A 23,005-nucleotide genomic window follows, 5' to 3' on the forward strand; every position below is an offset into this window, starting at 1 on the left:
TTTAAATAACCCCTGGAAACTAATGATGAAGGCATAGTCCAAATGATGAACAGTGTGTTTATTGGCAAGTGCTGTACTATTCCTAAACCTATATATGTAAATGTCACAGTATGATAAAGCCTTACTCTGTCATCTTGTGATGCAGGCAGTAACGTTGATGGACACCGATAGGTGGAGTTCTAGGGGATCCAATTATCTCTTTCCTATTTAAACCCTAACCCTGATAACAGTTTTTGAATTCCCTCCTCCTCCTTCCTCTTCCTCTTTCGTGTTGCCTTTGTATCCAGACTCACTTCCCCGACCACAGGATGGCAGCACCACCTTGACCCTTTCTGGGGAGGTTCTCAAAGGTGAGAACAATTTGCTTCCTTCTTGAGCAGCTTTCTCTTCATTCTCAACCCCCCCGAGCAGCATCTCTCAAAGTGTTTCCTCCAGTCAGTGGTTCTTTCTCTTCCCCCTTGAGGGATTCGTTCCCATTCAGTCTTTAGGCAGCAACTCTCAACGAGTCAAGGGGCTATCTCCTCCTTTCTATCCCCTGAGGGCAGCGCAAGGTCTCAAGTGACCCTCAAGGAGTTAGGGGAGTCTTCCACTTCCCTTTCTATCCCTGAGGGCCTAGCTCCCAGTTGTGAGGCCGCTCCTCTCAAAGTGACTCTCCGCGAGTCAGGGGAGTCTTCCTCTTCCTTCCCTACCCCTGATGGCCTAGCTCCCAGTCGTGAGGCAGCTCCTCTCAAAGTGACTCTCCGCGAGTCAGGGGTTTTCATGTTTTCATGCCCCAGAGGCTGCTGAGTCAGCCAACCCAGTCGGCCACCTGGGCTCCCCCATGTGGTCCGGGTGCCCCTTTCCCTACTTTACTAACCTCTGCTTCTCCTCTTGAAATATGCTCCAAATATTCCCTGCCACAATCACATCACATAGTAAAGACAAATGAAAAATTATTTAGGATAATCAATAAAATATTTGTATTCACTAATATACATTTTTATAAGTAGAGGCAATTTAGTGTAGTTTACAGAGCTTGTAAAATTGTTATTTTAGCACAGGGTTTCAAGAGCCTATAGTTTTCTTTCACTGAAAGGTTTCCACCAGAAACTTTAAAGTTTTGTCTTCACACCAAATATAATTCATAACCAATTAACAGTTATTTCTGAAATCTCAATCTCAAATAATTTGTCTGGTTTGCACACTCTTCTTTAGAAACAGCTATTTAATTCTAATGACTCCTGTTTGTCGATAACTTCCTTGGCGGGAATGTTCTGGCACAGTGCCTTATTGATTATCGTCAAATATGCAAACACTCAACTCGATCAGTTTACAAAGGCCCATGCTTAATACTGGTGAAATAATGTTCTTATAAAGTGCTTTAGGGTACTTCAATTTTAACTTACCTATATTTCTGTCATGTGAGAAAAGGCTACTGGCTACGAACCACTGAAGGGCTTCAACATTCAGTGAAAATAATGAAAGTAAAACCTTTCATGTCAAACAATTGTTTATTATTTATGATACAAAGGAAAGTGACAGGTTTTAAGCTGTTTAGAAATACACAAAGTGCAGCTTCACTGACCATACAGATATTGCTCTAGAGATTAATTACAGTTTTCAGTCTATAAAATTTAAAGCAACCTGTGCAGGTTAATCAGCTTTGGTTTCAAGGTCTTGAGTTAAAAGCAAGATTTTCATTACTTTAATCTGTTTATTTTGCGTATTTGAAATGTGTTTGTGTATGTGTTTTAAAACGTTTATCATCATTTCAGGTCACAAAGCCTTCTATGTCCCCAATAAAATGGGACAATCCCAGTGACGAAAAGTTTAACCACACATAGCATTGAAAAAACAACACAGCTCTGAACAGCTCTTTACAAGTGACCCTGGCTACCATTTCACAAAGTAAAGTAATAAAATTAGTGCGCCATATGTAATCTCAATTCAGAAACAAGCCCCAAAATGACAAATAATGCTACTTACAAAAAACGACAGAAGGTAAGTCACATTTTCCTTTCTAATAATGTTTTTTTTTCTTTGATGGCATTGTTCAAGGGGTACAAGTAGAGTGTTGAGGTAAAATTTATGTGATTTTATCATTTTTAATTGATTTTTTTAAATAACAGTTTAATACTGAAAGATTGTCAGCAACATTAAGCCATTACTCTGTACAATGTGCATATACCTACAATACATTGAGCTTTGGTCCAGCATTGATAAGATGAGCAAAGGCATTTTTATAGAGTTTTTTTCTTTTTTTTTGGTAATAGCTTCATTGTTGAGCCTCTACTTGTCCACCATATAATCCAGACCAGTGTATCTTTTTTTAGTAAATTGTGGAATAGAGCAGAGAAAGAAAGGGGGGCAGAACAAAAATATATACAAAACAAAAAACACAACCTTTTTGCAAATGCCTTCATTTGAAAGACAGCTGCAGTACATGAAAGCTGGGTTGCTAAGGGAGAATATTTACCGTAACAACATAATGCTGTTTAAATGTGTTCATCATAACAAAAGGAACCAAAACCATGAATTGGGAATAAAAGTGGGAGCATTGGTCACAATTTACAGCAATTTTGTGTAGCTTTACAGAAAATGAGTAACTTTCCCACTCTCCCCAATGTACTACAAAAGGAGCAACCTGATACTTAGGAAATAATGCTGACAGCAATTTTCTGACTTCTGAGTATTTACACAACGTTTTTTGCTATTCAGAAACTGAAATTATTGATGTGGCAATAGAATATTGCTGCATATCATAGTTTTGAAAAAGACAGATACTGAAATTAAACACTCAATCTCATACCTGCAGTTCTCTGTTGTCGAATATCATAGACGGCAGACGCAAATCGAAATCACAATTACATATGGCATTGAGTTTCAGTCTTGGCACTTTGTTTTGGTTTTGTCATTTCATTTTAGCACTTCATGACAGGAATTCAGTTAATTTTGTAAATGTTTTGGGGGTACTGGAAACATAAGTAACAGTGCTTTCAAAATGACTTGCATTTAAAAACATAGTTTTTGAACCCCTCCCACCTAACCTGGAATCTGCAGCGCGGGTGAAACTGGGCAACCTCATGTTCTCCTCCAGAAACATGCACTTGTCTGAGCCATCCACCATTTTTAAACTTGAGAGATTCACAGCACTTTACAAGAAAGTGGGAATTGAGTGGAATGAGTGATGTGGATCTCTCTGACAACAGTATCTAGAAAATACTAGGTGTCACTGAAGACCTACTTTAGATGACTCAGACCCAACCAACAGAGCTGGGCGGTCAGTTGTGGGATTCCAGGTCACAGATAATGACATCTCTAGATATGAACTGGTCACCTCTAGATTACAGGGCTCAGTCTGCACACAGAATGAGAATGAATTCTTTGCTGGATGAGTCACTGTAAATGACTTGTAAAGGGATGATGATTGTACGGGCATTTTTCTGTCTAGCTCAAATTCAGTTTCAAATGCAGCTCATGCAGGGCTGTTGTCTTACATACTGTAGGTCACTTCATCTGCAACAGAAAACTTCTTTGAGGGGAAAATGATACTTTACTTATCTTATAATAGGGCCCAAATACAAAAGGGATGAACCCATTATATGTTTTACTTGACTGAACAGAAAATACCAGATGTGCTCTTCTGGATTGTTTGGATGTCTAGTGGAGACCTCCAAAATGTGTGGAGGATATGTTACTGTGTGGACTTCCTGGAGGTCACTGGCTTGAATCTATGCTATACCTCTTTCCCAGATAGCGTGGCAATGGAGTAAGACTTGCTAGGCTACCCAGCTGAAGGAAATCAGGTCAGTGTTGGTGCTAATAGCAGCTGTGCTCCCACAGTGACATGAGGCTTGCCCCTTTTCAGCAGCACATGTGGTCAAGAAGGCTGTTTTAAATTCCAAATCACTATACAGTACATAAAGAGAAATGAACATGAAAATCACCTAAAAGTCTTCAAATCTTGATTTACTTTAATTTCTTTTGAAGTGTAAATGGAAATGATATTTCCCAAAGTTTTTGACCCAGGCTTGTCCCATCCACCTTCCTTTTAAGATTCACAATTGATGAAAACATAAAAGGCAAAATTAAAAGCATTGTTTTTACTGTCAGTTATATTCCCCAGAAAAATGAGTAATACATTTTACTGTCATCTCACAGGGTGGTCATCCTGGAAGAAGTACTGACAGCAGTTACACCACCGGAATCGTTTTTTCACAAACCTTCACACATTTTCTACAGTGTAATATTATTTGGATTGATTCAAGTTTTTTGTCTTTGTTCTTCACAATCAAGAAAAAAAAGTCATACAGTAAGTTTCAAATGTGTGACCTTTAACATCATTTTAGATGAGGCTCTCAATAAGACTCGACTCTAGGTGCAGACAGCTGTTGTGTCAAAACATCTTGAAAAATAAATGAACACTGTAGCGAATGTGTTTGGAAGTGTCGCCCTAATATTTGTGTAATACATTTTTAGTATAAATAATATGGAAAATCATTAGGACAGGATAATGTACTGTATAGCATTATGTGAATTAAACCAGTGTTTATGGGCTTTGTTCTTATATGATTTAGTATCGAGTGGGATGTGTTTCAAAGTGATTTTGTATCCAACATAAACACATTTGATGTGTTTATGTGACAATGTAATTTGTTTGAAGCTTTTTCAATTATTGGGAAAAAACCCCAAGAAAAGGTACGGTAAGCTCATACTGGGATTTAACAGGCATAAATGTTGAAACAGACTTTTTCTTTTGAGATTTCCATACCCTTATTATGACTAAGAGAAGAACTGGGGCACCTATAAAAAAGTGACAGATGTATAATTGCTATGAGCAATCTTTGATAAATGAACTTTGTCAGCATTTGTTTACTAGCCTATCAACAAGAATCTTTCTGCTTTAGAAAACTAGTTAATGAAATGTCTTTTTAAATTAACTGACATGCACTGAGGATGAACAACATTTTTATTGTACTTTTCTGTGAAAAAATATATAGTTCTACATAATGGGTACTTACATGGGATCAATATTCATCAAGTTGTGTATTGAAGAATATATTTCCTCTGAATCTGTACTTAGCATTAATAAATCCTTCAAAATCTGTATAATATAGTAAAGAACTGTCCAGTCTGAGATGTACAAGATAAATCCTCTTGAAATATTGATCAAAGCAAACTCTAAAGCTGACTTCGATGGTTTGAAGACATTGTACTGCATTAGTTGGTGGCATGAACATAAGGACTTATTTTAACATAAGGGTTTTTCAATGATGCAGTAATGTAATTGGCAGGAAAATCACTGAAGTATTTTCAGATTAAAATGAAATCAGGAAAGCATGGAACCTCCTCATATTTTGAAAATGCTTGTCATTTAAATCTTTCAATTTTTCCTCTTGTCCTTGATAAATGTAGGGTATCTTATTTTATATTTAAAAAAGAGGGATCTGTAAAATCATAAATGTATATAAAACTAAACACTGAGGCATGAGAAGCACAAAGTTGGTTGAAGGCAGTTAGATTGCATGTCAACAACTTCAGTGACGATGATGTTTTTATGATCCTTGTTAACGCTGTACATTACAAAACAGGAATGCTGGAGTTTTGGGGAAAAAATAGATAAATCGGCATTCTAATGACCTCTTTCTGCAGAGACCTGGTATCACACACACACTTGAAGTGACTTTAGAGCACAAACACAATCAATCAATAAGTCGCTCTATTAAATAAATAGGAGCAAACAGTAAAAAAATGTCCTGGATAGGGTTCATGACCCAAGTATGATCTTCGTTGTGAATCTCTGATGTCCTTGGGCCCAGCATTCAATTCTTTGGCTATCAGGCTTTGGCAACAAAATATAATTGCTCTGCATACAGCCATAGCAGTAGTGTTGCATTACTCCGGGTAAATCGCAGTCTGGAGGATAAGTGGATGCAAAGCCTTTCTGTCTGTGGCTCCATTTCTAGAATTTCCTACATATTTAAGACTGGGCTCTTTTTCATTTGCTGTCTCAAACACATAATCACTCTTATAAAAAATAATAAATACCTGTACAATTTTTACAAATTTGAATAGCAAATTAAAAAGCACAGTGAATAACAACTGAGGACAAAATAAAAATGTGACATTTTGTTATCATAAATAAGTGGCATAAAATAATAGCACCCACAGGATGAATACAGCCAGTTTGAGGTTGTGTTTTAGATGTAAATAAGTACAAAAAAGTATATATACAGTATATCTCTCTATATGGCACTCTAATTACTCACCTACGTATAAATTAAGACAAGCAAAAAACTAGTGTTCCAAGTGAAGTGCTGGCATAAGACCAAACTAAAATAAACATTAAAAAATGATATACTGTAATCCCTGTTCCAAAGGTAATCATTTGATTTTCTATCAGTACAAATGTAAAAATTGTTTAACACTTTTACACCCAAAGAAAAAAAAAGAAAATAGGCTAACAATCTAAATTCAATGCAACATTTCATACTTTGGTTAGTAGTTTTTGTTTGTCTATTTTCTTTCGCATACTGAAATTTCAGTACAGAATCAGGTGCCTGAAAAGAATCCAGTTTCCACTCCACATGGCAGACTTTTCAGAAATCTTTTCAAAACAGGGTTTTTTAAATATTTTTACACGTTTGTTCACAGAAATAGTACACTTTTTTATTTTTTGGTTTTGGTTAAGGTCCTTTCAAGGGTTGGTTTTAACAATCACACTCTGACACAATAAGTGCTGTGTTTCTTGTCATTGGTTGGTTGGTTGACTGGTTGGTTGGTTGAAAAATAGATCATGGTCAGTGGGGAATCCTACTGCCCATGAACGGCTTTCTGTCTTTACTTACTAGTGACCTCATTTGGAACCTTTTTAAGTCCAGAACTTCATTTGTTTCAGCTTCTGTTGCGTTTTGTTTAGGAATGCTCTTCTAGCGAGTCTGTCAGAGGATCCACTGGGACAGGCGTTCCAGATTCGTGTTGTTTTAAACGCTTTATTGTGTTTTTCAGCGCTTGCCTCTTGTTGCAAAACCAGACACGGACAACTTCCCGATCATAGTTCAGTTTTTCGGCAATTTCTGTCATTTCTTGCCCAGAAGGGTGCGTGTTCTTCTCAAAGTGGGCGTTCAAAATCTCCAGCGCTTGGGGGGTGAAAGATGTCCTCCTCTTGCGTTTTTTAGAGGGCTCACTGCCGATAAATTCTGTCAGGTTCTGCATTCCGGAGCGGTGGCGGGCCTCTGCCTCGGCCATCCATCGCTCCAGAACTGGCTTTATCTTCTGGGCGCTTTTTGGGGTGATGTCCAACTTCTCGAACCTGGCAGGATATAAAAGGCCAGGGTTCAGTTTGGCTGTCAGACTGCTAGCTATAGTGTTCTCTTGGGCTTCCTGTGGTAGGAAAAAGTGGCTTCTCAGGATGGTGTGTCTGGGGAAAATTGAGAGAGAAGAATCTTACTCAGGTGCTCTGCCAGGCGGGGACTTCCTGCCTGCCTTAGATACGGAGAGGGGTTTCCTTACAAGCTGCCAGCAGAGATAAAAGGTGATCAGGTTCAATCCTTTCAGCAATTGAAAGCATTTGAAAACCAAACCTCATCATCAACCTCAAGTAGGAAAAACTGAGGTAGCACACTTACAGATTGAAATATGGCTATTTGAGGATGATGCCATCTTTGGTAAGTTTGAGGAGGACATCCATCTGATGATTAAATCACTCAAAACACCAATTGGTATGATATTTCCTGTCCAACAATGGATACATGACTATATATCAAGTCAAACTGTTTTTTTTTGCCTTCGGGCAGCCTATGCATAAGGAAACCCTTCTATAGACTGGCAGAGATATGTAAAATGGACTAAGGAACAAACATAGAGCTGGTTTTTACTTCAGCATTTAAACAGACAAACTTCATTATTATTCCTGTTCACAACAAACAGTGCATTACAAGTTATCCAAAACACACAAAACACAAGCACTAACCAATTAAACAATATCAAAGAAGGCATAAATATCCCAAATATATTCTCACACACATAAAACATTTTATTTCAACAAAAATCACATTGAAAACATTCTATACCCCCACCCTGCCCCTGAAACCCCTCAGCACACATGAGCCAGAAGAACTATGCCCTTCTGAAAAAGTCACATTCCATTCAAAGCCAAGTTGAATAAAGACACTTTGAATTCATATAATTCCGACTGTCATTAGTGGAGCACAAGGTACATTCTCATCACAATAGATAGAATCTGTAAATGATAATGTATCTATGATATAGCTCCTTCAGTTATTTATTCAAATCACTTTTTAACATATTTTGTAATATTTTTGTGTCCCTGAATAACTTTTATATTAAATAATATTTCGAATGAATGTATTCCATTAATTCAAGTGAAGTCTATCAGTATCGGTTAAATAATACAATTAATTCAGTTTTACTGTACTGTAAATACTGCAGGTTTGCAAAATGTGCCTGCTACAGGAGCAATGTCCTCATTTTTTCCTTTCTTCTTGTATCTTTCTAAAACTAATGCTCAGCAAATTTAGTCTATAAACTTTTCTGTATTTAAAACAAAATTGACAAAATTACCATAAATAATAAAAATGCAAACACTTGAAACTGCATTGTGATGGAAATCTTGAGTGCATAATGTATGATTGCTACACATGGCAAAGCTTAAAAACTCTATACTGTATGAGTGAAATATGGAGCATTACAGAAATTCACAAGTGGCTTTTTTTTTGCATTTGTGATGTCAATGGTTAAATTGTATTCATCTTAATAGTTGAGCATGATCAGTCACAATTCAGTTGAACTTAAAGACTTTCAAATATCAGATGGGATAAAGAAATTAGAGCATTTTTCAGTACTAATTTTCAGTATGTTGGACACTAGTGTTTTGTTTTTTCCAGTATCGGTTTTCAGTGCCTATCAACAGCAGCAGTTCATAAGCCATGTGGATAAAGTTCTATCGAACCAACCAAACCAATTGAACACTGATGGACAGGGGGTAAGACTATATTGGACACGCTTCCGGAGGGTAATAACTGGCAGTGTCAGACTGTGTTTGCTTAATCTAGTTCTGCCACATGCCTTTCTGTACCCAGGGTGAGTACTAGTACAGAGGTGGTCCTAATTCAATAACCAGCAGCTGGAGTTTGCAAGTGTAAAAGAATTAGCTACCATTGGTACCTGAGGGGAGAAACCGAAGCAGTGTGTTCGCACAGAGAAGATGAATGAGAAGTACAATAAAACATCTGAAAATGAGCTAACAGCCGAGGTATCAGCTCAGACATTCAGAATACATGTAAGAATAAATTCTCAGTGCATTTAAAGCAAATAATATAACGTTTTTTATAGTTTAGGATTTATTGATAATGATTAATAATATTAGTAACACTGGATACTCAGTAGTGATGGCTGCACATTTCTGTTAAAGATGATTGAAAATCATGGGAATAACACTGGAAGCATTTCCTTTTCATTTGTAAGACATTCTTGTAAAACATGTTGATAATCAGTTAATGACTACCATTAGCCCAAAATGTATATGAATCCTATTTTTAAAATTTATTTTGGGGTCTATGACTTGTTAGAAATTGTTGTGTTTTATGAATGAATTCTGGAACATTTTCAGAAGGGGGGGACCTTTTAAATTGTCACATTTTCTTTTGGTGACAAACAAGACCCTAAATCAGTTCAGCTTTGTAGACAGACCCCAGAACATTAAAAGGCTGTCCTTTAATTCAAAGACTTCGTTTATAAAAAAAATTGATCTGATTTCTGTTTTTTAAGAATTTGATTTGTTTCGTTTTAAATACGTTATAAAGCTTATACGGTATAGCATATTCATTAAAATGTTTTCTTTATTTTTACATTTACAAGACATGTTTCCTAGATAGAGCACTTAAAAACAGAGAGGTACTAAATAAATCAATGCACATCATAGAGAAATGTTGTTTTCCTAATGCAGCTAACTACTGCTGCACAATAACTTATAGTTTCTTCCTAGATAGGAAACACTTCTATTAATGAAAGCAAGCAAATGAGGAGATCGATTTACGTGCAGCACATCAACTGTCGGAGAACAACAAAAGCAGGTGAAGGACATTTTTTAATAGTGAAATTGCTTGTTGCAACTGTTGCAAAACAGCGGGGTGGAGAACGCAGGAAGGGGATCCTATAGTGCCTTTCTCTATCTTAAAACAATCGAAGCATTTTATGGGAAATCATCACTGAAACAGAAGCCACGAACTCTGTACCCCTTGCTGGTATTATTTATAACCCCCATCTTAAACGGCAGGGAAAGTACTCTGCCGTTCTGGAGGGAATACATTAACAAACATAAAGAGTCGGTAAAAAGACAGGACATTTCATGGATCAACAAGAGTGAAATCCACTTCAATGAGTTAGAAGTTGTTTTCCCGGCTTCTCTGTGATGAGGCAAAGCTAGAAGCCAGTACCCAGGAGGAAAAATAAGAGAAACTCTCCTTTTTTCTCCTCTCCCTATGCTCTTAAAAGTGCACTTGCCAGCTCATGCATAAACATGCATTAAGTGTAGCCTGTGTTGATGGAGCTTAGTTATAACTGTTTAACCTTTTAAGCACTGAAGCACCGACATGGTCTCTTAACATTAAAGAGTTATTATGCTTATTCGTTATGATACTGTATGCTTTCATTACCATAGGCACTGAGAAGACAACCAGCCTTAATGAAGCATACCAAGAGCTCACAAAGTTTTTATGGTAAAGTATATGTGACTGAATATAAAACTGTGCAATGCTGCAGTTTGATCTGAAAAATGAAATTGATAACATAAAATAAAAATGATAACATTGTAACAAACAAAAAATGAATGGAGAATAATTTAAAACAATAAAAGAGTATTGGAAACAATTGTCTTTGTTGCATTTTTATTGCATCTCCATATATAGTACATTATTACTGCATGTGCATTTTATTGTGCTGCTTAAAAAGGCATCCTGCAGAAGAGAAAGTATAGGCACAGCACAGCAAAACAAAGTCAGACTTGTATGGCAACCATGACTAACATGGCCGAACAGATAGAATGTAAAGAACGGATAAATGATCAGGAGCAAATTAAATTAAATAAAGGTTGTGTTCAAAAATAAATTAAAAGCATAACATAATTTAAGAGATAAAAGCTTAACAACACAAATAATCTATCATTTGTAAAATGTACAATTGCGACTCTGTTGTTATAAATTAAATTTCATGTTCTTGGTGGTTAGAATGATTTGCTTCAGTTCTGCCTCTTAAAAGACAACAATAAATTATTTGCTAAATGTATTCACTGGTCCTTCCCTTGTGATGATTAATCTAATGAGAGGATCCTAACATAGAATAAGACATTAAACATTAATGGCATTAAATGCTTCACTACATTTTCAGCTCCTTAAATATGACTCCTGAAATATGTGAAGCATCACCGAATCAATCATCCCTCATTACATCTAATCGGCCTAAAGGGACTGACACAATTTAAAAAAATGAACTCAAGGGTTTGATCTCCGGTATGAATATAATATTAGGTTTAAAAAGGCACATTTAAAGGTAAATCTGTGAACAGTTTATTGCCTAACAGCTTTATATGAGTTTTTGCAATTTGTTTAATACAGTAGATGTGTTATTACTGGCTCTAATTGCAAAATTTTATAGTATGCTTTAAAGCCATTTTACAAACAGGAAACCTTGTGACTTTCAGAAATCCAAAACCACTTAACTGTACAACCAATAACTAAAACAGTCTGATATCCTAACAGTTAAATAACACTACTCTGTCCTGGCAAAACAGACAAAAATTGCAGCAAAAGGCCAGATGCAAAAACATTTGCTGTTCCAAGCTTATGCTTCCATTATGATATTTTAATGTATGTTATAAATATTTGAATGACATTACACTTTTAATATTTTATGTGTGATTTTAAGACTTCTGCACTAGTTCTTGGCCTGCCTCATAAGAAAATGGTCAACTCCTCCAAGCAGTTTCAAATTTTATATACTCGTTGATGTTGATGTACTAAAAATTTTAACAGCACATTACATTATGTCAAATAAATAGGGCAGGTTACCAGCAGAGAAAGTGTATTTAAAAAACAAACAAACATGCATTTACATAAAAGACTAAATCGAAAAAAAAACTGTTAACAACCACTGCTTGTTTTAGTTTGCCCTTTCCCATTACATAGGAAAGGTAGTGTGATAAAAGATTAGGTTTGTAGTATCACATTTAGTACTTGTCTTTATTATGAGATTACAGAGGCTGGTCTTCCAAGTATTCTGCACCAGTATGTAAACTGTAAAGGAAGAAGGTATCTGTACCTGAAGAAAGCTCCATGACTACCAAATTGTTTTTTCCACTCTTCTGCATGTAACCCAATTGTTACTTAACTAACTCACTTTTCTGACTGCTTTTTTTTTTTGTCATGGGTCATGGGAACCTGGAGCCTATCCGAGCAAGCAATGGGCACAGGGCAGGATACACCCTGGGCAGGATGCCAGTCCATCAATAGGAACACAGACACTCACAACAGGAACAATTTCCCCAAAAGCCAATTAATCTACTGGGCCTTTGGATTGTAGGAGGAAACCGGTCACCCACAGGAACACTGGGTGAACATACAAATTCTATGGAGATACCTGTGGTACCCCAGAAATTGAATCCAGGGCCCGAGCACTGCAAAGCAGAAATGCTAACCACCACTGTGTCACCCCACTACTATTTTCAATTTCAAATTAAATAACATATTTTTTAGCTTGGTAACAGAATGGCTTCTTCCGTTTTTAAACTCAGCTGAAATGTTCTACAACAATCACACAGAGCACAAGTGAATGAAAACTGAAAAAAAACCTCAATAATGAGAGATCTTCAATGACAGTCTTAATGTACAGTATAAAACTGAGTGTGTAACTTTCATTCCATCTACCCATATTTCTAATAAAAATAACCTAATACTAAATTAAAATTGAACATTTATCATAAGAAAGGTGAGTACAATTTTAGCAATAGCCATGGATATTTGCATTTATTTTGGTTTACTTTTTCATTACTTTCCCATGAAAGAATTTGACTAATATTAATTTGACATATTAACTATATGGTAAATAAATAAGGGCTTACTCAGTTTGATTTAAGATTTCTATTATATGCTGTTTGTATAATTATTTTATTTTATCCATGACTGCAATCCTACAAAAGTGTGTGCTTAAATGTTGCAGCATCATAAACAAAGCATTAGAAGCTACAATATTATAACCATGCTGTTCTAATATTGGTACTTTATGTTTGAATGTTGTTTTAGAAAGAGAAATGTAAGTCATCAGTCTTAATTTATTCAAATTATTAAAGACTTGTTCTTTGCTAAACCAAGATGATAAACCTTCATGCTTATTTCATGCTTCATGTTTATTATAAGACTGTGGTCAGTCTAGGGTCAATTAGTAAATGATGGAAATGGAAGCCAAAAAAATAAAACACACCAGTGCTTTAAAGAAAGCCCATGTACAGGTATTTTCGTGTAAAAATGTGACTTAACCAGGAGTTTAAAACTGAACCACTTGTTCAAATAATGTGATTAAAAATAACTGGAAAGTATACTGGCACATAGAGTACAGTACGCAATTGTTAGCACATTGCTGTGGCAGATTTGCTGTGAGAGTTACTATTGACATGAAACATCCATCGGGTTGCCTGTAGAACCCTTCAGTCAAGGTGTTCCACAACATTATTTCAAAGATTCACAGATCGTTTATCCATAAATAACATTTAGCCGACCTCTAGACTGTAAAAACGGACAAAAAGCTCATTTTAAATTAAAAAAAACCCACGATGCAACTTTAAAAACAACACAGACGCGCTTGGTTCTGGTATTGGAGCTGCTGAAGGGGCTGCAGTTTTCTGACGCTCTGCACGAGAAGGAGAGATTAGCACAGGACATGTGTGTTTGGTGTGAGCCCAGTTTACCTGCAGATGGCTGACTGACTGTATGCCGGGCCTTCTGTGGCACTGAGAGCCTGTCCCACCTGAGTCTGTGTCAGCCCCAGCGACAGGCGGCGGATTTTAAAAGCTTTGGCAAACTCTCGGATCTCCTCCAGATTCACCCCGTCCACTTCACTGGGAGCTGTCTGGGGATCTGCAACACAAAGATCACATCAATAACTCTGGAGCTGAGCCAGAACATAACAACTTTTAAGACTTTTATCAGACCTGCAAAACTGGCCTCCCTGTCTGTAACCTCAGCAATGTTTCACAAATTATTTCTAAATGGAGGTTAAAAGAAATATTCATAATTGCCTTTTCCGGCTCTGTTTTCTTTTGTCTGCAGCATGAACCAGTATCAGAACATGATCAACAAATGTTGCTTTCAAGTAAACTGATTAATTGTTCTGTATCTCTACACATCCAAGATACAGACAGATCTTATGTTTAAAATCATTCACAAATGAATTAAAATTTGCAACAATAATATAATTATTATCCTTACATAATTCATTAATCACACTACACTATATACTGTAGTGTGACTATTGTAATTAGCAATATATTGTTAAATTTTAATTACAGCAAATGTCCAACCAAGTGCTATAAATATTCTCTTAGGGAATCTATTCAAATAAAGAAATAAGTTTAAAGGAAAGAAAAAACATGCTTCTTGGCATTTGTTTCAATGTGAGCACCTCAGATTCGAAAAAAAAATGGTTGCCTTATCGTGCTATCTTCAGAAACGAAGGAGTACAATCTGGAATAAATATTTTTGCAATTGAGCTAATACAGTGGTTAAATAGAAACCACCTAACATAAAGGTAGTTTGTCATTGAATGAAACCATTAAAGTGCTACCACACATCATTCATAAGATTTTGGAAGAATCCATCATTGAAAAACTCTAATGGAGCCTTAATAACATGCAATGTGGGTTATTCTTGTGAGAAATTGCTATATTGCTATGCTGCTTTTATCAATGTCTCCTTTCTAACCCCCTCAAAATAAATAATCCACTTAAATGTATATGTCAGTAATTCAACCTGAGTTGTTTCTGGTCAGATTTTCTGTTTTCTGTTTTCTTCAGATGCAAACCATGCAAAAATTAATCTGTGTTTGCCATCTGCCAAAATCATGTCTTTCAAAAGCTAGGATGGTGACCCAGTGTAAAATCAAGTTACACTACTAATGCTTATAATACACAAATGCCGATGTTACACTGGCAGTAATTTACAGTATTTTACATTTCCTAAGACATTTTTAGTTAAAACATTGTTTGACCTTATCTTAGATTCAAATCTTTTTCACGTAAAGTTGTAGAAGTACACACATATAACATTCATGTTAGTACATTTTTAAAGAAATCTGTATTCATCTGTATTTAACATAAAATCAATTGGAAATCATTGCTACTGCCGACCATCTCCTTAAATGACTGATGCTCTCTTTCCATCCTGTGTGGAAGAAACATGGGCTCATACAGAATGCCATGCTCATTCACACTCTCCCATGGATGTCTACACATCTCAGCACTGCATATTTTGCAGACATGATTAATCAATATGTGGTCTGTTAGAAAATGCATTTTTGTTTTAATACTGAATGCATCTGGTTTCACACCTTTTTACTGTTCCTTCTCTTGTTTCTAAGGGTTTGTCATGTGGGAGCAATGTGTTATGAACTTGGATAACAATGTTATTCCAAGTTACAAAGATGTGCTATAGAATTAATTTAACTGAATACATAGAGTGGTTGTAAGTATTATGTATGTTGTGACTTAAGAAAGTAGCCCATTGGCAGAACCTATGAGCTTATCAAAGCAGCGTTTTTTTCTGTGGAACACCATTGCATACGATCTATCAGAAAGAGTCAAAAAGGGTCGTTTCCCTTTGCCATCTGAAAATTCTGTGGTCTGACATTGTTCAGTTTCACAGAATTATTTATTAAATTTGTGCTCTTGCTTTGTAAGGCTAGTTGTATATTGATCATAATTGTATAGCTTTGTCTATTACTGTTTTGATAATTGAATTAGCAGTGGCAGATGGTAGTGTATTACTAGTAAATTGTGATGGCAAAATTAACTTTTTTAAAAAGGGAAAAGGGGAGCTGTTATTTTTGTGCTATCTTTTGTAAAACAAGTGTATCGTTTATTAGTGACAAAATATGCCCTAAATATAATTAATTTTCTATTTAATTAAAGGGCTTAATAATAAAAACATCAGTTGACGTTAAAAATATTGAGAATATGACAATAATTTAAGAATAAATTGTACATAACTTTTACAGTCTTTTTTATCCTCATATTGAAGATAGTATTGACACATTCCATCTGCATTATATTTCTTTGAATTTTGCATTTACGTATAACTATTGCATTTTAAAATTAAATGCTGCATGTAGCACCAAAGGTGATACAGTTCTTAATGTGTAAATATTTATTCAGATTAAGTTCTGTATTAATAGATCTTACTATTTGCACCAAACATATACTACTTATATGCATATATAATTAAAGATAAGAACACTCATGGACACTACACATTAATAATATTGTACAGACCTTCTCAAAAGACCATGCAGCAGAAAACATGTTGGTGTATCAGTTTCCTGCAAGCACATCACAGTTGCATTTCCTCCTCAGAATATTCTGCCACAAAACTTGGACAGCTCAAGTCAAGCTACTGTTAAGTTGACAGTATCAGTGTGAAAACCTCCTAACATTCTTATTTCAGATGTTACCATTTACATTTATTCTGACAATCTTAAAATCCAAATATTGTTGAAGTATGTTAAAAAGACCCTTTTAAAAACTCAGCATCCGCAAGATGGCAAAAAGCAAAGTTAAAGAATAGAGCAAAAGTGGTTCTTGAGAAATGTCTTCTATTTGCCAACTGTTGACTACGAAATCTCCCATTTTGACTGTAGTCACTCTTTAAAATTCTCTCAAATTCAAAGAGCTTTAATGCCATGATCAATAAATTACTATTGAGGGACTGTGTTCATCAGGCTGTGACACGAGATCACATACTGGACTGCCAGCTCTTTTGAGCTTCCTTCCCCTCCCCCAGTAAGATTGATAGCTGTTGTGATTCTGGCAGGTGTGGGATATCTGGGATTGGGTTTGTTATTTTCAAAAAAGAATGTTTGTCTTATCCCATTTATGCAGTGTAACAGAAACTGAATCTCTGCCTGTCTTCTCTGGATACATTTTTTAAGAACTTGTGTGTATTGTCATTTTAATACCTTGTGTTTTGTTTGTGTGTGTGTCTCAGTGGGTCAGGTTGTGTTGTTTGTGCTCTCTTTCAGTCACAACAGAATTGCTTTTACCATTGGATTGGATATTTCAATGAGTCATCATTTTAAATTACTAATTTTGATGAGTTAATGTTCTCTGGCTGGGGGTCTTTTCATCATTCCAGGCTCAGAAAGATTTTTGTATCTCTCATAGTGCCACTTGTGTTTCCTGTAGACTACATGTTACTGTACTCTCTGTGAAACAGTAAAAATGTCTCCCTTCTTACAGGGTAATTTTGGACTGCAATGATTACACTTTATTGACTTACTGTACACTACTGCTTATCTTACTTTAGGGCTTACTGTTTAAAAGAAATGACTCCTCATTGTTTTCACATGGCTTTTTTCTCAGTTACTGTAGTTCAAATTCTGAAACTGCAGCCTTCTGACTGAGAGAGAAATGCATAATTATATCTGTTGTTTAACTTTTGAGATGGACATTATTCTTTTTCAATGACAATAGTTTGTTGAAAGGCTTAATTTTATAGAAGGACTGAACATTTACTGATGGGCCACATATTTTTGGTCATTGGTGTGTACAGCAATCTTTCCCCTGTTTACAGTTTAGTTTAACTATTCTATTTTCATTGACAACTTTGTGCTCTCTAAATCACTTCTTGAGACTCTTAACACTGTACAACTGAAGAAAACACTGGACCTTTGATAACAGGCTTGGTTCTGACCGACAACCACCCGCCTGGCTGGTGTCCACAAGGATCTATGAGAAAGTTTCAATGTGTGGCAATTTTTATTTTTAATCTGATGTCCCTGTTGGAGAAAAATCAGAGCTCGAGAGAATCAGGCTCAAGGCAAAGAAATGCCACAGAGAAGGTAAAAGGTAAATCTTACTATTATGAAAAATAAATTCCAGAAAAGAAAAAACAAAAAGAAGGAAATCTACTATTGAAAGGATCACGTCACACATCTATGACAGCATTGAAAGCATATACTATACATGGAGGAAGTCTGGCAAAACCTGCCAGTTTTATACAACACAAACTGTGATTATTACTGCATTATACATCCATTTTCTAACTGCTTTATCCAATGCAGGCTCACAGAGGAGCTGAAGTCTATCCTGGCAAACAACAGGTGAAGGGCATGATACAGCCTAGACAGGATGACAGTCCATCTCAGGGCATATATTAAACTCCTCCACTTGAATCATTATCTTTCTTCACTTAGATTTGTTGAAAGACAACAAAGTGAAAGCTAAAAATAAGCAACAGCAACGGCACAATTTATTATCCAGGAAGGCATACGGTTCAGCTCAAATACCAAACTATCTGACAACCATGAATTTCATAGGAAGACTTTACCGAGTAATGTTTTCTTTTCATGGAGACCATACTTTCCTAGAAAACAATTTGAAATCTGCTCATTACTACCAACCCACTCTATCTACAAGAAGCAGAAAGGAGGGCTGCAGGTGGGCAGCTGGTCCTCTCAAGTAAATCACTAGATCATATTTAAATCGTCAGGGCCAGTTGTTGTTTAGCTCATGCAAAATGTCACAAGTAAAACTAGAACAGTAACCATTTGTTAAATACCTCATTGTAACAACCCTCTCTCCACCTGCACACATGAATAAATATCATAAATATCATTGTGGTTAATATTTGTCCAGATTGATCATTTCCCACGAGTGGAATGCTTCATATTTTAAGAGCTCAATTTTAGACAATTTGAAAATTTAAAGTTAGTCTTTCTTTGGAGAGGACTGAGTTTTCCATCAAAGATTGTCTCAGGGTGAAACTACTGTACCGCTTTCACCTGCGGTTTTACTGTTTTCTGCTGAACATGTCTGCAGATGTGACATTTATGAGCCCAGCTGGGGTTTAGGTGTTGAAATGTTTCTCTTGTAGCTCATTTAAAACAGAGCTAGAGAATGGGAACGAGTTCCAAAGCAACGCTTGTCATGTCCTTCCGCTGTGTAATAGGCTAGTTCAGCCTCAGCAGACGGCCACACCTCTTCCACCTGTCAGTCAGGGCCAGTTGCTATGTGAACACAATCAGACAGGAAACTGGCTTCACCTGTGGGTAATCTCCTCCTCAAGCAAAGCAAGTATTGAAGGTCGGACTGAGCAGTCCTCTGCGCTCTGTTATACAAATTTCACTCTGCGCCTTTCTAGTCCTCACTTCTCTGTATCCCTAGTTCCCTGTCTTGTGGGAAACGAATATGCCCTTGTGTATAACAGGGATCTCAGCCCGGGCTGGGGGAGTTCTCCTTTAGCTCAGCTGGCAAGTTCCCTGTTGTGTGACGCCGGAGACCCAGGTTCACGCCCAGGCACTGAGGGACAAACTAGCAGGGCAGGAACGGTGAGGGCAGAAACCCCAAGAACAGTTACATGTGCTTTGCATGGATTCTGGACACTGGAACATTTTTTACCTCATTTTTCCCTTGGTGACTTGTGACTTACATCTGCTACGGCCCTTTCTGCTTCGTCCAAACCTTGGCATTTGTACAGTATTTCCCTCTTGTGTTTTCATTTTGTGTCACCTGGCTTTGGATCCTGCCTGCTACAGCCACGGATCAGGAGTGTGTTTGTCTGCCTTTTATCTCTCACACCCACCACCTGTGGTTTCCTGTTCTGGCTTTTTGGCCCAGCCTGGGTTCATCTAAGGACCCCCAGGGGGTGCTCTTACAGTATAACAGAGCCATATTCCGATATGGCCAGCGGGCCAGGATGAGGTTTTCTAGCTCCAAACAGTACATCTTTATATTACCTACTGAAGCTACAGCTGAGCTCACCCTTGATCAGCAAGCAAGCACAGATGAACAAGATGTTCAGAATGTATGTGACTCCATGCCAAATCTGAAGTTCGGTGATGGTTCCACTGAACTTTTTCCAGACATTTTGCCCACCCAGACCACTGCTTTATGCCACCTTAAGCAGCGGTACATAACAACATTAGCTATATGTCTTAATGACACTGTTTTAATTTTTCATTGGCAATAAGAAGCACTATATATGAAAAAGAGTATTCGTGCTCATGAATGTAAGGAATGTACGGAATCTATATCTATTTGGGTCAGAATTGTTAAAAAATTCTAAAGGATTAGTGTTACGTTTAGACCACCAAAGGCGGATGTTGATTATAATACAACCATGTACGATGGAATTAAGAATTTATTAAGAAGTAGTTTTAATGGGAGACTTTAACTTTCACCACGAAGACTGGGAAAAACCTACAGGAATATTAGCAGCAGAAACTAAAATGCTAGACAGTTAGTCAGAGCACCTATAAGAAAAATGCTCACTTAGATCTCAGGTTTTTTTAAGAAATAAAAAGTGAGGCAAACAGACAAATGAACGACTAGGAAACCGTAATCATAATATGGTGTGTTTTGGAGTATATTTTGAAACTGTATAGGTCCAAAGCAATTTTGCAGAAAGAAGTCTTTAAAGGAATAAGACAGAGTTTAATAGAAGGATTAAGATATGAAATTAGTGGATAACAATACTAAACAAAACAGATTCTGCCTGAAGCATGGAACTATTAGTTGGAAGCCATTGACCCAACCTTTCCAACAGTCACTCAAGACAGGAGCAGTACCCATTAGCTTGACAACTGCGGCTGTAGTATCCATCCATAAGAAGGATGATATAAATGAACTAATTAATTATTTACCAATAAATCTGACTTCTATTACATGTAAAGATATGGAAACAATTATTAGAACTAAACGAAAAGATTACCATAATGCAAATTAGATACAAGAAAAAGGTAGTTAGATTTAGGAAAGGTAGTCTTGCCAAACCTTCCTGTTAGAGTTCTTTGAGCAAGCAACAATGGATACACACAGAGCATAATATATGGTATATTTAGTTTCAGTAGGCTTTTGATAAAGTTCCTTGCAGACAGACATTCAGGGAAATGTGCATGTTTGGATTCAGAGCAGGTTAATAAAGAGAAAATGCAGAGTACATGAGACTTCAAGAGTGAAGTTTGGAGGGGATACCAAATCAGGAGAATAAGCAAATACTGTAGGAGCAGCAAATTAAAAAAGTTTGAGATACAATTCAAAACAGGATAAACACCTTGCAGATTACTTTCAATGTAATAATAATAATAATAATAATAATAATAATTTCTGGACACTCCACTCAAAGCGCTTTACAGGTAATGCCAATGTGCAGCATCCACCTGGATGATGCGACGGCAGCCATAGTGCGCCAGAACGCTCACCACACACCAGCTATCAGTGTGGAGGAGAGCAGAGTAATGAAGCCAATTCATAGATGGGGATTATTAGGAGGCCATGATTGGTAAGGGCCAATGGCCCTTTGGAAATTTGGCCAGGATGCCGGGGTTACACCGGGGAGAAACGCCTGTGATCACAGAGAGTCAGGATCTTAGTTTTACATCTCATCTAAAGGACGGCGCGTGTTTACAGTATAGTGTCCCCGTCACTATACTGGGGCATTAGGACCCACATGGACCGCAGGGTGAGCGCCCCCTGCTGGCCCCATTAACACCTCTTCCAGCAGCAACCTTAGTTTTTCCCATGAGGTCTTCCATCCAGGTAATGAAGAGGCTCACACCTGCTTAGGTTCAGTGGGTTGCCAGTTGTGAGTTGCAGAGTGATATGGCTGAGATACACTAAGATAGAAGAAGTTTCTTATGTTGATGTCAAAAATCTTAGACAATGTTATAAAGCAATTTAAAGGCAAAATGTTAGGATATATAGATTAAAGCATAGAATTGAATTAAATAATGTTATATTAAAAATGTATAATGTGAGCCAGCAGCCATGTCACCCTGCAACTTACAATTGGCAACCCACTGAAGCTAAGCAGGTGTGAGCCCAAATTTCCTACGCCTCCTAATAATCCCCCTCTATGAATTGACTACATTACTTTGTTCTCCTCCCCCCCCACTCTGACGGCAGGCGGAGCGACGCGCCGGTTGGAGTATTCTCGGTCGCATTTAATGGCAACGTCAGCTCAAAGATTTAGTTCAAACCACCAAATGGAGATGGGCGTGCCGACAAGCAGACCCTGCTGATGTGGGACTAATGCTAGGATGAGAGATATTAAAAATGTATAATGCACTAGTAAGGCCTCATTTAGAATATTGTGTACAACTTTGGTCACCATGTTATAGAAAAGATATTGCTGTTTTGGAAACACCAGAGAACAGCAAACAGATACATTCCAGTACTTAATGGAATGTCTTAAACAGATAATTGAAGGAACTGAAACTTTTTAGCCTTTAACAGAGAATATTACAAGGGGACCTGATACAGGTATTAAATGTCCTGAAAGGCATTGACAAAGTTAACCAGAGAACACAAGTGGATACTAAACTAAAGTGCATTTACATGCTGTTATACTCATTTCTTTCAAGGAACAGTTGAATGAGATCACTTACCTATTAAACACCACATGGGTTAGATGGGCCAAAAATTGCCTCCTCTCTTTTGTAACTTTTCTTATGTTCATAAAAATATGATCTGTTGTTGACTTCTTTGCATTCTAAGAATGGCATAACACCAGAGCTTATCCTAGCTACCATCATGTCAACAACAAAACAATTAGAATGGGTCAAACTCCCAGAAAAGTTGATACAGATCTATTTATGCAAATGCGATGATTGAGCCAAACAAAATAAAAGTACGATGTTGAACCACTATTGGGACCTACAATAGAACCCACATCCCTCTGGTAATGAGTTTAGAGATTTAACCAACACTTGACACTACTCCTAGTGACTGCCCTGAATCTCATCACTA

At 36.9% G+C, this 23,005-nt stretch overlaps 1 protein-coding gene across 1 annotated transcript in view; it reads right to left on the bottom strand.

The window, feature by feature from the left end:
* Nucleotides 1-1,471: 1,471 nt before the first annotated feature.
* Nucleotides 1,472-23,005, bottom strand: part of pou6f2 (POU class 6 homeobox 2) — a 202,188-nt gene continuing 180,654 nt past the window's right edge. The window contains exons 9-10 of the mRNA XM_088643523.1: nt 13,958-14,126; nt 1,472-7,399 (exon numbers count right to left, since the gene is read on the bottom strand). Coding sequence (XP_088499649.1) covers nt 6,895-7,399; nt 13,958-14,126 — 674 coding nt within the window. The 3' untranslated portion in view covers nt 1,472-6,894. The remainder of the gene's footprint in view (nt 7,400-13,957; nt 14,127-23,005) is intronic.

This window comes from Lepisosteus platostomus, chromosome 8 (assembly GCF_059453375.1).
Source record: "Lepisosteus platostomus isolate fLepPlt1 chromosome 8, fLepPlt1.hap1, whole genome shotgun sequence".
NCBI lineage: Eukaryota > Metazoa > Chordata > Actinopteri > Semionotiformes > Lepisosteidae > Lepisosteus > Lepisosteus platostomus.